Source organism: Drosophila novamexicana, unplaced genomic scaffold, assembly GCF_003285875.2.
Source record: "Drosophila novamexicana strain 15010-1031.04,08,12 unplaced genomic scaffold, DnovRS2.1 tig00000974-arrow-arrow-pilon, whole genome shotgun sequence".
Classification (NCBI taxonomy): Eukaryota; Metazoa; Arthropoda; class Insecta; order Diptera; family Drosophilidae; genus Drosophila; species Drosophila novamexicana.
The window spans coordinates 158,644-175,104 of NW_020824834.1; the positions used below are offsets into that span (position 1 = coordinate 158,644).

The 16,461-nt window shown below is 36.4% G+C and overlaps 2 protein-coding genes across 11 annotated transcripts; one reads left to right on the forward strand and one right to left on the reverse strand.

Moving 5' to 3' along the window:
• The first annotated feature begins 176 nt into the window (after positions 1-176).
• LOC115765486 (S-adenosylmethionine synthase) lies at positions 177-7,347 on the forward strand. 5 transcript variants are annotated; one of them, XM_030709079.1, is made up of 7 exons: positions 177-236; positions 1,079-1,273; positions 3,427-3,504; positions 3,729-3,851; positions 4,010-4,122; positions 5,729-6,408; positions 6,475-7,347. In XM_030709079.1, the coding sequence occupies exons 2-7, from the start codon at positions 1,135-1,137 to the stop codon at positions 6,578-6,580; spliced, it is 1,239 nt and encodes a 412-aa protein (XP_030564939.1). In that variant the 5' UTR covers positions 177-236; positions 1,079-1,134; the 3' UTR covers positions 6,581-7,347. The 5 variants fall into 5 exon arrangements, with proteins under 5 accessions (XP_030564939.1, XP_030564942.1, XP_030564940.1 ...); XM_030709082.1 differs by lacking the exon at positions 177-236 and adding an exon at positions 382-397; XM_030709080.1 differs by lacking the exons at positions 177-236; positions 4,010-4,122 and adding exons at positions 583-810; positions 5,002-5,114.
• Positions 7,348-9,560: 2,213 nt separating this feature from the next.
• Positions 9,561-14,685, reverse strand: LOC115765490 (ATP-binding cassette sub-family G member 1). 6 transcript variants are annotated; one of them, XM_030709095.1, is made up of 10 exons: positions 14,548-14,685; positions 12,249-12,485; positions 11,996-12,119; positions 11,850-11,928; positions 11,687-11,788; positions 11,483-11,628; positions 10,910-11,423; positions 10,684-10,852; positions 10,357-10,613; positions 9,561-10,290 (listed from the first exon to the last, which is right to left on the reverse strand). In XM_030709095.1, exons 2-10 carry the CDS (start codon positions 12,454-12,456, stop codon positions 9,865-9,867), a joined length of 2,025 nt encoding a protein of 674 aa, XP_030564955.1. In that variant the 5' UTR covers positions 12,457-12,485; positions 14,548-14,685; the 3' UTR covers positions 9,561-9,864. The 6 variants fall into 6 exon arrangements, 5 of the variants coding, with proteins under 5 accessions (XP_030564955.1, XP_030564952.1, XP_030564954.1 ...); XM_030709092.1 differs by having other exon boundaries at positions 11,850-11,937; XM_030709094.1 differs by lacking the exon at positions 14,548-14,685 and adding an exon at positions 14,406-14,424 and having other exon boundaries at positions 11,850-11,937.
• Between the last annotated feature and the right edge of the window lie 1,776 nt (positions 14,686-16,461).

Here is a 16,461-nt window from a genome sequence, read left to right on the forward strand (position 1 = left end):
TCGCTGCTTATGTAAAGGTACATCAACTACCCAGGGTGTTTTAATATTTCATCAACCCATTTGTGATTTAATAATGATAAGCCCTTAATTTCGCCTAATCATCTTTCCGGATTGAGCCACAAATATTTATAAAAACATACATTTTCAAATAAAAATTCACAGTTAGTAGCTGTTCGAGCGATTGTAAACAGTAAAAAGTTATAACAAATTGCAATTCTTAACAGTAAAATTACAACGTAAGTTCTGGCATATTAAAATAGTATATTTTGTTATTCTGTTTTTAAAAATACATAAACAGAGTGGCAACGCTAAGCCACCCACGGCAGTACAAAACAGCTGTTTTTACGAACAGCCGTGAAAAAACGTGGAGATGCTCTTTCGAGTTAGCTTAAGAACGGTAGGAAAGTTGTGCGGCAGCAGCTACAAATAGGAGCGCCAAAACAAGCTACATACATTTTTACATACATACATACATGTTACCACTGCGAGGGAAAGAGAGAATCTTCGCTCTCACACGGCGCCGCCATCGTTGTTCGCTCCCACTTCATGGCTATAAATTCTATAGCTGGCGAAAAGTGTGCGCTCTTTTTCTACCATACCGTCACGGAGATAGGACGTGCGTTTTAGTTGCGCTAATTTGATTGCCCGTCGGCTAAAATATAAGAAAAATCAGTGCAACTTACTGCCCACAGAGGCTGCATCATTTATTCTAATTCCATTCTTTTAAAATACATAGAAAGCCAGTTAAATACACTTTCATTGAACAGTTCTTGCTTGTCGGTGTGTATGTTTATTCATACATATATACATGTATGTACATAAGTATGTATAGCTGCTGTGGCGTGTGTGCGTGACTTGCCATCAAACACAGCATAAACCGTAAAATGCGTTTGCTGATTATATAAAAATAACAATAATATAATCTGTCATTAGAGTATGTAAAAAATATATCAGTAAGAAATGGCAAATACGCACACATCAAGCGGCGGTATACAATTGGCATCAGATTTGTTGTTTGTGATAGTTTTGGGAAAATCAATTTCTCTCTTATAAATAACAACTATTTTGTTTTATACAGTAACAACTTTAGCCACTTGACATAGTACCAACTATAAATAACAAGCTACATTCAAAATGCCGCAAAAGACCAATGGACACACCGCTACCAACGCCAACGGCTTTAATGGCAGCAATGGCAATGGAAATTCTTACGATATGGAAGATGGACAAACTTTTCTATTTACTTCCGAATCCGTGGGTGAGGGACACCCAGGTAAGTGCATATACACACACAAATACATAAATTTGCAGGCCTAAATTAGCTGCAGTGCATTCAAATCGCAAACGAGAGACGACGCCAGCTAACCATTCCGACCTCCTTATTGCATCACACAGTGCGGGCATGCTCAATAACATATACATACATACATACATACATACTTATGTACCTCCTGCTGAACATATTCACATTTTGGTACAATTTAAGGCATAATTGTATGTACATACAATCATACATAGGTTTATCAAGTTTTGATAAAATGTTGCTAGTGTTATTACAATTGTTCTACCAGTCCATCGCTTTGCTTGGTAGCTACAATGTTTGATGTTAATAATTTTTATTATTTTTCTATATAATTAGCTTTAGTAGGTAGAAAATTCTATCGAAAAACGTGCTTGTTTACTCAGCAGAACAACAATAGCAATTGGTTAGTGTGACCAGCTCTATGTTATTTACTTATACCAAATAAGTGATATTTTACTAACGATCCAAGCCATGGTTTTAGGAGCTCATATACAATACACATACATATGTTAATTTAACCATTTGTGTTTAAAATTCATACGTACAAAACAATGTCAACATATTTGTGGTACGTATGTAAGCCTTCATCATTTGTCCAACAACTACCAGCTGGTCGCTCATTTTTGGTCCGAAGTGCTGTTGCTACAGAGGCTGCCCCGGCAACGTGTTCAATTTACATTCATACATACGCACAGCAGTATGTTTGTATGTTTGTTAGAGCGTATGTATGTATGTTTGTATAGATTGCTTTGCACAACACAGAGTGCGTCATGCGCACCATGTGCTTTTTCTGATTATTACTCTTTTGAGTTACCGGTTCTCTTTCGGCAAATGACGATCAAAACAATCGCAAACGTACTTTTTGTACAATTTTACCCATTCTTAAATATACAATAATAATTACATCTGAAATACACGCACATATACATACATACATATAAATGCGTAAACTAAAGTACAACATATAGGAATTTTGTCTTTATTCTGAGGTATTCTAGAGGTAATGATATTTAACATCCGTACACTATATTTCCCCAGCTTATCAATTTGCAAATTTTAGGACCACGTGGTTTTCAAGCTTTGTTTTATTTATTGGTTCTTTGCATTGCATTTTAGTTTGTATTCCCAATTTACAAACTGAGAAATACAAATGAAATACCAGTTGATATATGTTTATACATATATGTATGTATAAATCTTTGTATGCTCTTATAGTAGTATTACTACAGCCTAGTGATAAGGACGACTGACCCATTTGTGCGACACATTGATAGCTCTAAGCACTCTCGAAACTAATTAAGTTGGCTTAAATGGGAACTTCGTATTGACTATGCACATATGTATGCATGTATTTAGATGATAAACAAAATTATATTATCAACACAAGATGAGAATTGTACGTTTGGCTGATTGATGGATTGGTTTATGTGCTACTTTATCTATGCTGTCAGCATTCTTAACCGTTGTCACGGTTGTAAAAGTACTTCCTGACATTAATGACACTTAAATTAGGTATTGTAAAATTTGTATCATCTCAAATTGATCATCCAACATACACCGGACATGATGAGGCGGTTTATTCCAGGCATTTTTTGATCGTCATTCTAGTAAACGAACGCTGATCTGAAGTGAGGTTATCAGCAACCCCCGGAACCTAAAAAGACAAAGGGGCGCCTAAAGCTCTCAGCTAAAAAAAAAATGTATTTATGTAGATTAGTATTTAAATAATATACATTGAACCAATCCAACACGATGCGCCATTTAAATGATTAAACACTTTTCCTTCCTTGGCGATTTATCAATATTGTTTACTTGAGTAATATATTCCCGTCGAAAATGGCGTAATGTAAAATTAAACCCAGCTCGTTTTATAAGCACGTGTAGTCTTTCTTTCTTCATGTTGAGCCCTAAAATTTTACGCGGCATAGAATTTCGCTGTCAATCGCAAAATCAAAATGAAAATAAACTGCTTTGTCCGGCAATTTTAGCTGGCGAGTCTACTCGGCTGCTGCCAAAGTGGCGTCGCGGTGCCTTTGTCTGGGTATTCGCGTATACTTATATCATATATACTCTACAAATACAAAACAGCATTGATTGATTTATTATTTTATCATATTTTTTAGACAAAATGTGCGATCAAATTAGTGATGCCATCCTAGATGCCCATCTACGACAAGATCCTAACGCTAAAGTGGCCTGTGGTAAATATTAAAAAATATTGGAATAAATGCATGTTAGTGGAGCACTGAGTTATTAAACGCATAAAGTTCTAATCAGTTTATAAGCATTTAAAAAAGTTATCTTAAGCTATCCCCAACTGCAGAAGTAAAACAATAAACTTATGATTTATTTAACTCTGAGCCAGCCCACTGACATTGCATTATTTGAATCGCTGAATCTTATTTTAAATCATTTTTAAAAATAGAAACGGTGGCAAAGACTGGCATGATTCTGCTCTGCGGTGAAATTACATCCAAGGCAGTGGTTGACTATCAAAAGGTTGTGCGTGAGACGGTCCAACACATTGGTTACGATGACTCCTCGAAGGGTAAGTTTTCTTCGCTTGGCATAAAAGTTGAGAATATATATAATCTTGTGGGTGGGCCTCAGAAATAGCTCAATGCGTTGTTTCTGTAATTATGTGCACATGTGAATATTCTATATTAAAATTAAAAATACCATAAACATCAACCCAAAATCAAAAAGGTTTCGATTGGAAGACGTTAAACCTGCTCGTTGCCATTGAACAACAATCACCCGATATTGCCAACGGCGTGCACATTAATCGCGAAGAAGAGGATGTCGGCGCTGGTGACCAGGTATAACAAAGAATATCAGTAACGTTATTATCAACTAAGTGAAGCCGAATAGTGTGCGTTTGTTTGTTATGTTTACATTTCGTTTAATGTTATTCTAAATCGTGTGTTTCTCATATTTACTATGCTCGTTTCTTGGCCAACCCGAAACTCATACTCTTGTTATCGTTTTCTACCATAGGTGCAATTGCATTTTTAAATTCTAGATACTTTTACATATCAAAATGGAAAATATTCATAATAGTTTTCAAACAAGCTATAAACTAGATCTACGTGAGAAGATTTCGTCTTAAATAAAAATGAATACTATTTGTGAAATTATTATTCATATGCTCCAAAGAAAAATTTAATGAAGATTACTGGGAAACATCATATCAAATTCACTTCGATTGGGCTGACTACATAAATTCTCATTTAACAAAACCCATTTATTGTATTCCGATATGTAAGTTTTCGAAAAGGAACTTAAGAAACAACACACTATAACCAAATGCATGCTGCATCCCACCAAATCAGACCTCAATGGTCGGTGTCTTCGATCTCAGGGGAATTCTCTGGTGTGAACTGTGGCTATAATCAAATCAGTTCTCCAACTAGGTTTTCAGCATACCAACATATATCTCATTTGTCGAATATTAAGCAGAATGTGCTGTGTTTGCTTAAATATATATGCATAAAATATAAACAGAATATAATTTATAGTATTAACGGGGTTATATCATAACAAACACATTACTTACCATTACTTATGTATTTTCAATTGTGCTGCGCTCTCTACTTTTTATCTCTTTCGTTTCATATAAAACAAAAACACGATACATTAACCATATTTGATACCTTAATACTTAATTCGAAAACGGCTTTTAAAACGAAAAAACAAAGGTTTCGATTATAAAACATGCAACGTTCTCTTGGCATTGGATCAACAATCGCCTGAAATTGCTGCTGGTGTGCATGTTAATCGCCCTGAGGAAGAAATCGGTGCCGGAGACCAGGTGTGAACCAAAAACAAGTACAAATTATGCAAGGCTCGGCTAGTCGAGCTTATATACCCTTTCCAATAAGCTTTATCATAATCGATTCATAATTTTTTTTTGGAAAGAGTGTAATAGTCACATGTACAATCAATGTTGCATATAGTGTATTCTTATTTATATGTGTGACTAATTTTAAATATATAATTATTAAGGTACATTGCTATAAGTACATTTCAAATCATTTTATGATTGCAATATATGGCATTGTAGAAAATTGTAATACAGTGCAAAAGCGCTCACATAGCACAGAAAACATTCATTATCTTGTTTGACAAAATTATACTCGTATATGAAATAAAATAGAGTCAGTATTCAGTTTTCATGAGCCATTAACTAACATACTCATATACTGTAAATGGTTTGCTTTGGTATATCAAAAATGTTGGCTCTTTGATCTCCAGTAATAGTCACTGCAGCTTTTTCATGCTATAATTTGTTTTCCATGTTACTTCTTAATATTTCATTTGAAAAAATGTTGTTTACTTGTACTAACTTAAAGTTTAACGATAACTGTTTTTTCCGTTGTAGTATAATCATTTGCATTATTAACGCGATATTTTAATCGTTTACAGGGTATTATGTTTGGCTATGCTACCGACGAGACAGAGGAGTGTATGCCTCTAACGGTCGTGCTGGCACATAAACTAAACGAAAAGATTGCGGAGCTGCGACGATCGGATGTCTTTTGGTGGGCTCGTCCAGATTCTAAGACACAAGTCACCTGCGAGTATCTCTTTAACCAGGGATCGGCTGTGCCTAAGCGCGTGCATACTATTGTTGTTTCAATGCAGCATTCTGATAAAATTGCGCTGGACACTCTTCGCTCGGAGGTTATGGAAAAGGTAGTTAAAGTTGTCATTCCCGCCAAATACTTTGATGCCAATACCATTGTGCACATAAATCCCTGTGGACTGTTTGTCATTGGCGGTCCAATGGGTGACGCGGGTTTGACCGGCCGTAAAATCATAGTGGACACATATGGCGGCTGGGGTGCACATGGTGGTGGCGCATTTTCCGGTAAGGATTTTACAAAGGTCGACAGGTCAGCGGCTTACGCAGCGCGCTGGGTTGCAAAATCGCTGGTAAAAGCCGGACTCTGCAAGCGATGCTTGGTGCAGGTGTCGTATGCGATTGGTTTGGCAGAGCCGCTTTCCATAACCGTTTTTGACTACGGCACCTCCCACAAGTCACAAAAGGAACTTCTGGAAATTATCAAGCGCAACTTTGACCTACGACCCGGCATGATTGTCAAGTAAGTGCATGATACATATTACAGAATGCCGTTTTTATTAATTACTCCACACTTTCCACTACACAGAGACCTAAATCTGCGCCAACCAATTTACCAGCGCACCAGCACGTACGGCCACTTTGGTCGTGATGGTTTCTCATGGGAGCAGGCAAAACATTTGGAAACCAATTGACTAGATGCCGAAATGTCGTTGCCACAGCCGCCGTGTGCTAAGAAACTAAGGACATTAAAAGAAACAATAACACCAACATAATTTTTAGTTTTTAGTTTAAAAGAGTAAGTGGCGCCAGCAATAGGCTTGGCAGCTTTTTAGGCTTTCATTTCTTATATATAAACCCTTTCTTTATAGTTCATACGCATTGTGTGTATGCAGCAATTTATACAATTTAGTTGTACGGGTCATATCTGCATATATGAACTTACTGTCAGTAACAAGCTCAATTACCAATTTGAGAGCTTCTGTTTTATTTGATCAATATGTTACCTACCACATCAGAGCTGTTTTCTTATCCGTTTTCAAAACTTGTATAAAATATTAATATAAATAGTAACCTTTCTCATGTTTTGAATATTGTAATACCTTGTGCCCCTTTAACGGGTTTTTGACTTAATATTGTGGTGCAATTGTATACAACAGGCAATGGGAGATATTTCCCATGTTCAAAAAATGTAATAGTTTTTGAATGCCATCAACAACGGATTCGAATGCCAAGTCTGTTATAATTGACATACATTTAGATGGTTCAGACCCGGGCACAGGGTATTGTATATGTTGAAAAGAGCATTCTTACTTGTTTATAAATTGCTATGTTGTCTTTTGTCAATGTTGGTATTTAACCAATCTTTTAAACAACCTAATTGTACATTACTTAGACTTACCAAGTTTTGTATTTGCTGTATTTTCCTTTACAAAAATATATTTTTAAAATACAAGTAAAACATTTTAAATTGCGTTTAATTATGTATGCATTAATATATACTAATTTAAAAACATATTTACCCATAAACTTGAATGAGGGCACAGGTTTATACGAAAAACTGGACTGTGAAAGAAAATTTGCTTGCCATTGTCCGGCAAATATAATGTATTCAATATAAATGTCGTGATATACGGTGTGATTTCAAAGATAATATAAACATACGGATGAAAGTAGACGTTCTACCTTAAGTTTATAAGTGGGTAAATCAAAAATAAAACTAGCGTAGTAGAGTTGTCTAATACGGGTGACAAATGTCTGACTGATACAAAATTCCTAACTCGAATGATGAACGTGCTAAATCAGCTGACGACTGTTGGGTGTCACAGCAATTAGTTTGCCGACAATCTGCAATTAGTATTGCAAGTCTTCAAAAATAGTGCTGTAAAAAGAAAATTGTTCCAAAAAGGCGGCAGTAAAAATGATCGAAAATAGTTGCAGGATAAAATTTGCATCTTCAATATAAAACGGCTTACGCGGTTGATATTAATTTAGTGCCCGTTTAAGTATTTGGAAGATATTGCTTTTGCTCGACCTAAACGTAATAAGTAAATCTAAACGTCTCGATTGTTGTACGCGTGTGATTTCAGTGCCTGTCGACAAAAAAGTATTGCATTTTTTTTGCCTAATTTCGCGCCTTTATCCCGAAAATTGTGTCAAAAAGGCGGCAATAAATATGTGCGCAAATAGTTGCTGGAAAAAAGTATAGCACACCTTACGCGGCTTATACCTGCTATTAATTTAGTGTGCGTTTACGAATTTGCAGATTGTGTTTTTGCTCGACCTAAACGTAATAATTAAATCGGATCATCTCCATTGTTGTGTGCGTGTAATTTCAGTGTTTAGCCTGTCGACAAGCACATTTTTTTTGCCTTTAAATAATTTCGTGCGTTTTCTTCAAGAATCGTGTCAAAAAGGCGTGATCAAATATGGATGCAGTAAAAAATGTTATAAAACGGGTGACGCGGTTGATATTAATTTAATTATTCTTTAATTAATTTTTCTTTTCCGATTTTGCTCGACCCAAACGTAATAATGAAATCGGATCATCGCGATTGTTGTGCGTGTGTGAGTGCCTGTGCCTGTCGACAAGCATGTTCTTTTTTTTTGTATTTTTTTTCGATTTTGCTCGACCTAAACGTAATAATGAAATCGGAACATCGCGATTGTGTGCGTGTGTGAGTGCCTGTGCCTGTCGGCAAGCATGTTCTTTTTTTTTTGTATTTTTTTTTCCTTTTTTTTTGCCTAAAAATAATTGTGCGGCTGCATCCCGAAAATTGTGCCAAAAAGGCGACAATAAAAGTGATCGAAAATAGTTGCTGGAAAAAAGTATAGCACACCTTACGCGGCTTATACCTGCTATTAATTTAGTGTCCGTTTACGAATTTGCAGATTGTGTTTTTGCTCGACCTAAACGTAATAATTAAATCGGATCATCTCCATTGTTGTGTGCGTGTAATTTCAGTGTTTAGCCTGTCGACAAGCACATTTTTTTTGCCTTTAAATAATTTCGTGCGTTTTCTTCAAGAATCGTGTCAAAAAGGCGTGATCGAATATGGATGCAGTAAAAAATGTTATAAAACGGGTTACGCGGTTGATATTAATTTAATTATTCTTTAATTAATTTTTCTTTTCCGATTTTGCTCGACCCAAACGTAATAATGAAATCGGATCATCGCGATTGTTGTGCGTGTGTGAGTGCCTGTGCCTGTCGACAAGCATGTTCTTTTTTTTTGTATTTTTTTTTCGATTTTGCTCGACCTAAACGTAATAATGAAATCGGAACATCGCGATTGTGTGCGTGTGTGAGTGCCTGTGCCTGTCGGCAAGCATGTTCTTTTTTTTTTGTATTTTTTTTTCCTTTTTTTTGCCTAAAAATAATTGTGCGGCTGCATCCCGAAAATTGTGCCAAAAAGGCGACAATAAAAGTGATCGAAAATAGTTGTAGGATCAAAAATTATAAAACGGGTTACGCGTTTGATACCTGAGCTATTAATTAAGTGTCCGTTAGCGAATTTACCGATAGTGTTTTTTCTCTCAATAATTAAATCTAAGCATCTCGATTGTTGTGCGCGTGTGATTTCAGTGTTTAGTCTGTCGACAAAATAAGCAAGTAAGTTGTTTTTTGCTTGAATAATTACACGCCTTTACCCATAGTATTACCCTTATCTTTATTTTAAGCCGTTGCCTAAAATATCATTTAATTTACTTATCCTTATATACATTCGCAAAACGTACCTCGACTGTTGTACATAATAAACATATATGTGCTGTGAGATATTTGTGTAACTTTAAAATGAACGACGCACATGTATCTTATATATACACATTTCATTGGCACACGAAGTTTGTAAAATTAGAATTTGACCATCTGGTGGCCGCTTAAATCTAATCACAAGCTCTACTTTGTTCAATTTATATGAATATTTATATGCTAATTATAAAAAATGGCATGTAAATTTGTTCCCGAAAGCGATCTCTAATAATTATACGAAGTGAAATTAAAATGCTCCGTCAGAAGCCGCATGACATAAGCAATCATCGGATTTGCTGCCGATTTTTGTAACCTCTGGCGTATCATAACATATGCAGCAACTGTGAAGGTCACGTAGAATCCAAGTAAGCAGCTCACTGACCAAAAATAGTTGATGTTCTCAAATCCAAGAAATATCAATAGAAATTGCGACTTCTTAAACATACAAAAAACTTCGGCTTCACAAATTGTATCGCCCCTTCCATAGTCGTATAAAGCAGCCACTAGGCCCTCTAGACCATGGCGTAGAAAGCTAAGCGACATAAGAAACCGCATGAGGGGTGAGATGTAGGCATCCTTACCATAGCCCATGCCGTATATAGAAAGTAAAATCAGAGGAACAGCAAGAACCGGTCCCATAAACATGCCATTCTAAATATTGGAGAAATATGTATAGTAAGATGTAGCAGAGGGTATAGGGATATTCGTAGTACTTACCACTAAACTAAGCCTACTGGATATCAGTAGGCCAAAACTGTCTGAGGTGAGAGCCGTTAGAAATGCTATGGTAAAAAGCATGGCGAATCGGAACCATTCAAGCGGCTGGCTGGACATTAAGTAAACAATTGCCAAATAGATGACTGCCAAGACGAACATCAATGGCAATTTGGCAGATATCATGGCGGCATAGTAGGAGCTTAGTCGGTACCACTGATTAAAATATTCGCGCTTTAGAAGTTTGATTTCGGTGGGAACTGGAATTATGAAAGTGCAAACAATTATTAAAATTGAATAGTCAACTATATTATAACAATATTGACTTACATTGCAACAGCACCGGCATCATGGGCAGGTACAAATAGGCTATGACAATGGTGAACATAAAGCCAAAGTTAAACAGAGCCTTTGAAGCTTGACTTCCCACTCCCGTATAAAGGCCGCCAACGATTAGCGCCAGAATTATATTCATGTAAAATTTCAGTTTGATGTACGACTAAAAGATATAATATTCAATTAAAAAGGGTTCTTTGTGAATTCCTGCTTTACTTACATTGTCTCGCCACATTTGCAGCATTATGCGGGTGAGCAGCAATTTGTACTGCATCCACCAGGTGGACTTGGATGTTAGTAACTTTGGATTAATTTCCTCCTCAAACTGCTCTGTTTCATAGTATGAGGAGGCACCCGAAGTTGTATCCGATTTTGTTGGTGTTTCCTTGCCATTTTCCCCTGGTGGAATCCATCGTACGACTCTTCCATTGCACACGGCTTCCACCATGCGATCTTGGTAATTGTTACCGTACTCGTGGCACGCCACTTCAATTATAAAGTCAGCAGGATTGTATGTTAGCGGACAGGACAGCCCTAAGTGGTTCATGTATGGAACAATGTTGGCTCCACTGCCTTGGTAGATGCACTGACCCTCAGCGAGTACGTACACCTTGTCAAACATTTCAAAAATCTTGGCGGACGGTGTATGTATGGAGCAGATGACGGTGCGACCACCGGCTGCTAACATTTTGAGAAGCGCTATGCACTGTGAGCTAGAAAGATCGTCCAGTCCCCTGCAAGAAACAGAATACATTAGTAAAGCAACTTAATTCACACATAAAATCAAGCATACGTTGTTGGCTCATCTAAAAAAATTACAGGTGGATTGTTCACCATTTCCAGTGCGATTGAAAGCCGTTTGCGCTCTCCGCCAGAAATTTTTTCAGTCTTCGTGTTTTGGGCGCGTGTTAAACGCAACATACTCAAGATTTCATCAATCTATATGCAAACGAGGATTGTACAGCTGAAGAAGCTCGAATCTTGTTAATCTGCTCACCACTTCAAGTTTTTGGGCTAATTTCAATTCATTTCCCAGTTTTAAGTTTGCCGCCAAAAGCATCATCTCTCTTACAGTAAACTTCGGGTCGAGAACATCTGTCTGCGCGATATTCATTCGAAAATATCATATTTGTCTCGCAGATTTAAGTTAGGATCCATACCTGCATAATGTAACGAGACATCTTGCGAAAGATTCGCATGTCGCGCGGACTATTATTGACCAAAATCTCCCCAGATAAGCTGACAGCTCTGTAAATAAGCACCTTAGGGATCGCGTTTGTTTGATTAAATACTATTAATGTCTTACCCAAATCCTGCTAGTACATTTAATAGTGTTGTTTTTCCTGCTCCGGAAGGCCCCATTATTGCGGTTAGCTCGTGAGAGCGGAACTCGCCATTAACGTTGCGTAAAATTTGCTTGGTTTTGTGGGCTACGGGAAAAATACAATACAAAATCATAGGTCAGGAACAATCAGAAAAAACTAGTTTACTTCTAGTTCAATTCTATTTGTAATAGCTAATACTAAAAGCATTGGCCCTTGGTTTAATGATAGGCTTACCATTTCCGTGATCAGGTACTTCGTAGATAAGCCCTGAAAACTCCAGGTTGACCTGTGGCCAGACAGGCAAATACTTTAATCCGTTAACCGATCGATAATCATCTACGTCCGGGAGCTCAACGCTAATGGCATTTATATCACTGCTGTAGTTAAGTGAACTACCGCATTGTGAGCTCGAGGCGCCCTGTGCGCTTTGATTTAACTGCATTCTAGTTGGGGATCCTGTTTACTGAAGACCTAAAAAACCATTCTCAATTAAGTGTTGGAAACTAAAAATGAATAGTAAATTTGAATGGGAATTACACTGTCCCATTTGCAAGCAAACTGTAAGATATAGTGCGTTAAATCTCCGACTCTTATACGAACAGTTTACCTTATAAGAATGTAGGTTGGTTTACAATTGCAAAAACTTATGTTTAATTTTGTAGACAGGTTGTTAATGATCAATATAACCGGTATGATAACCTTTGCGTAATTTCGAGGCACACATTACCTTTGCAATCACTTGGATTTGAATAAATATTTAATTGTTTATATAGGCAGCTGTTTGATAATAACAGCAAATTTACATTCTTTTTAAGTGTGTCTAATGATCAATCATTTATTAATGCATACATTAGCACTCTTGTGTTTAAACATCATCTAAGTTTAAATAGTCAAAACGCTATAATTGTTAATACACAGGGTTAAGCATCAGCTATGCATTTGCACATCCTGGTCTTCTAATTTTATTATTTAATTTTTAAATGTATGTCGTGCTCAGTTTTTTTTGTATTTCTTTTTTAATTAAATAATTAGGCACAAACTCTATCTTGTTCTAAACAAAAGTTAGTTATTTTTAAGCACAAAGCACAGTTTTTTTTCTCGATTTGTGTTCAACAAATACTTTACTCGATTTCAACTCTGACAGTACATATACTTTTAACATAGATCAGCTGTTCCGTTTCAATGCTCAAAACTTACTAGCGACCCAAAAATATGAGGAAATTAAATTGCTCTTGTGTGCCGCTTCAATTAAACAGAAGCTATCATTATCATGTCTCTCGCCCAGCAGACGAGACACATAGTAGAAGCTTTTTTCGAGCAAATGTTTCACTGAACTGAGCTTATTAAATAATTTCTGTGCTCTCGACTAGCCCGTACATTCGAATGTTCTGTCACAACTCAGCTCGTGTTGAATAGCGAATTCAGATTTCCAATTGATTTCAGTTGTATGCGGCCATCTGACGGCCCGACCGCAACTATCTGATTATGTCTGGAGGCATATGCAAACAGGCAACCGCTGGTCAGAACTTTCTAGTGAATGATTCAATTCGCGTCAACGAAACGAAAAATGAGTACTTGGTTAGAGCTTTGCAATCATCACGTTACGCTGTGCGAGCTTCAGATAAGCTGTGGGACCATATAGGAGTAGCATCAATTATCAAGAAGCATTTATCTGCATCGGAAATTGTATTTAGATCTGTGGCACTAACTGGTACCACATGCTTTGTATGTGTCGAGTGCACAATGCGTGTGCATTGAACAATATGTAATAAAATACCTATTTAATTAGTTTATCTGTGCCTTTAAATCTGAACTTTTTGATAAGAAACTGTACACACAACTGTGTACATAACCCAAATCCAACTATATGTATATATGTACATATGTGGCATTTTGGCAATATTCCAAATTACGTACATACGTACTACATGTATTGCAATGCAAAGTCGATTGGAATTAAATTAAGGGTCTGACCATTGCACTGTCCCATACACTTACCTATTACATCCATATTCATATCATTTTAAAGCGTGTATATAGACTTACTAATCTAAATACCCTCTGGGAAATTGACAATTGTTGAGTATTTTGTTATTTCCATTATATTTTCATTAATCACAGTGTGACTAATGGTGCATGCATATTCAGTGAACCGGGGAGTGTTGACTATCCCTTCGGATTCCCAATGAATATTTTGTATTCTCTGATTATGGGTGCAACTATTTACCTGCTTACTGACTTGCATTTAAAATAATAAAACCATGTTTACTTTTTACACATTTGCATATGTATCTGAATATACATATATAAAACTATTACATTCTATATATACATATGCATAAGAACAAATGGTACAAATTCCGTAGTATACAATTGTATGAATATACATACGGTTACAACGACAAATGATTTATGTACGTCGTCGGCTGGCAGGTTCATTGAACGGATTTAAAATACGGTGAACCCGTGAGTGCTATTTTACTTGGATATAACATGGTTTGCCGGCGAAGGCTTAAAGCCGCACTGCACTTACTCCACTTTCTATTTGGGTTTGTATATGCTATTGCCGTGAGTTTTCACTCTCTTGACATTAGTGTAGCGGGCGTGATGTACATACATATGTATGCATGTATGCATGCAACAACGACGACGACAACGGCGGCGACAGCAACGACTTGTTGCACCGAGAAACGAAAATGTACTGAAAACAAATGAAGGAAGAATGATAGAGTGGCAGCGGGCCGACAGGCAAGCACACTAGTACACGCATACATTGACGTGTGTATACACACACACATATATGCATGTGTAAAAATGCATTGGTGTGCACGCACACGAAAGCGTGTTGCGCACTCAGTATGAGAGCACGCAACGCTACAAAGTGCGCAGCAGACAAAGAAAATACTGAAAGAATTCTTCTAGGAGGAGAGAAGCGTCTTAAATTTTATTACAGTTGGGAATCCAGTCTATTTTTAGCTAAACGTGAATGGGCACTTTTCAGGATCTCTCTTCAAGAAATTGTGCATGGGAATATGAACAGGGCAACCATCTCTATATTTGATCTCAAAAGTCTGATCTTCTGTAAAATGTTTGTTAAGTTCGCCTTGCGTTCTTTTCTCGATCAGCGCTGTTTTAAGTGCGACCTACCGCAATATGTTTCGTAGTTTACAACTGAAAATAAATGATGTCTTTAGAAAGGTGTTGCCCTCTTTTATACCCTATTTCTGGAAATAACTGTTTTGTACTAGTATAAAAAACATTTCAACGGCAGTAGAAAGTACTTCTGTATATGGGAATGAGAAATGAATCGTTAACCTAGAAGACCTGTCGTTCTTAAACTAGATCCTAAATTCCATATTCAAAGCAAGCTAAACAAAGGTCAATTATATTTTAAATTAAATATACCGCGGGACTCTAAATAACAACAACCAAATAATAAATAATAAAGTTGTTCCAAAGATTATTTGCTAGTATCTGTGACTTGGCTTGTATAATTTATATATATATATATATATATATATATATATAATATAATATTATATATATAAAATAAAACACACGCAAGTGATTTCGAAAGTGTGCTACCATTACACAGAGTATCTTTAAGTTGATTAGTCCGGATTACTTGTTCCTGTTGGTCTCGCTCTTACTGTCGACTCATCGTGTTTCCAGCTTTGTTTGGCAACATTCAAAAAGCGGTTGCCAAGCAACTTGAAATGGCGGCAAAACGAAACGGGTACATGTTTTTATACCGAGAGATAAACTGAGAATGCCCGTGACTGGAGTAAACAATTCCCGTTTTACTTACCGGAGGTTTTTCTAGTCTTTTCTTAACAAATATTTTACTTCACCCCTAAATGAAAAAGAGATCCCATTATTACAAGAAAACAGGAAAATTGTTCGTAAAAATCCAAATAAATTGGTAACCAATTTTATTAAGATTGCAAAAATGTTTCACAACAGATGTCCAGCAACAGAACACATATGTAGTTATTTAAAAGAGCCGACCAAAAAACAACCAACCAGTCACAACAATTGAGCATGTTGCCGTTTTTATACATTTTTATAACCGCATAAACACAGCAGTAACTGTCCACACACATTGCATATACATAGGCCTGTCACATTGCCGTCTTAACCGAAGCAAGCCAAACCCGCCATACCTGCCTCTAGAAAACCTAACATTATACTAATTTAGAAGAAACACCATGTGTAATGTAAATCGGTTCACTTTTGACCAATTTGTTAGCGTTCAAAGACTTGACAGTTCTTTAAATGGATTTTGGAGCTTAACAAGTTAATTTGTTTGTAATATCACATTTTTTATTTTGCTGTTTTATTAATATTTTCAGTCGATCAAAAAAAAATTGTACGTTTTTTATCTAAAAAATGGTTTGTAGCTTGGGGTTATTTTTCTAAAGAATGAAAAATTAAATTAATCCATAGG

What these genes read in the sequence shown, in the direction of transcription:
- LOC115765490 (XM_030709092.1), bottom strand. Translation starts at nt 12,456, where the DNA reads ATGCAGTTAAATCAAAGCGCACAGGGCGCCTCGAGCTCACAATGCGGT. An exon ending in AGTACCTGATCACGGAAATG is followed by an intron (nt 12,120 to 12,248) that starts GTAAGCCTATCA and finishes TTTTTCCCGTAG; the next exon opens with CCCACAAAACCAAGCAAATT. An exon ending in CCAGTAGGCTTAGTTTAGTG is followed by an intron (nt 10,291 to 10,356) that starts GTAAGTACTACG and finishes TCCAATATTTAG; the next exon opens with AATGGCATGTTTATGGGACC.
- LOC115765486 (XM_030709079.1), top strand. Translation starts at nt 1,135, where the DNA reads ATGCCGCAAAAGACCAATGGACACACCGCTACCAACGCCAACGGCTTT. An exon ending in TTACGATGACTCCTCGAAGG is followed by an intron (nt 3,852 to 4,009) that starts GTAAGTTTTCTT and finishes AAAATCAAAAAG; the next exon opens with GTTTCGATTGGAAGACGTTA. An exon ending in ATGTCGGCGCTGGTGACCAG is followed by an intron (nt 4,123 to 5,728) that starts GTATAACAAAGA and finishes AATCGTTTACAG; the next exon opens with GGTATTATGTTTGGCTATGC.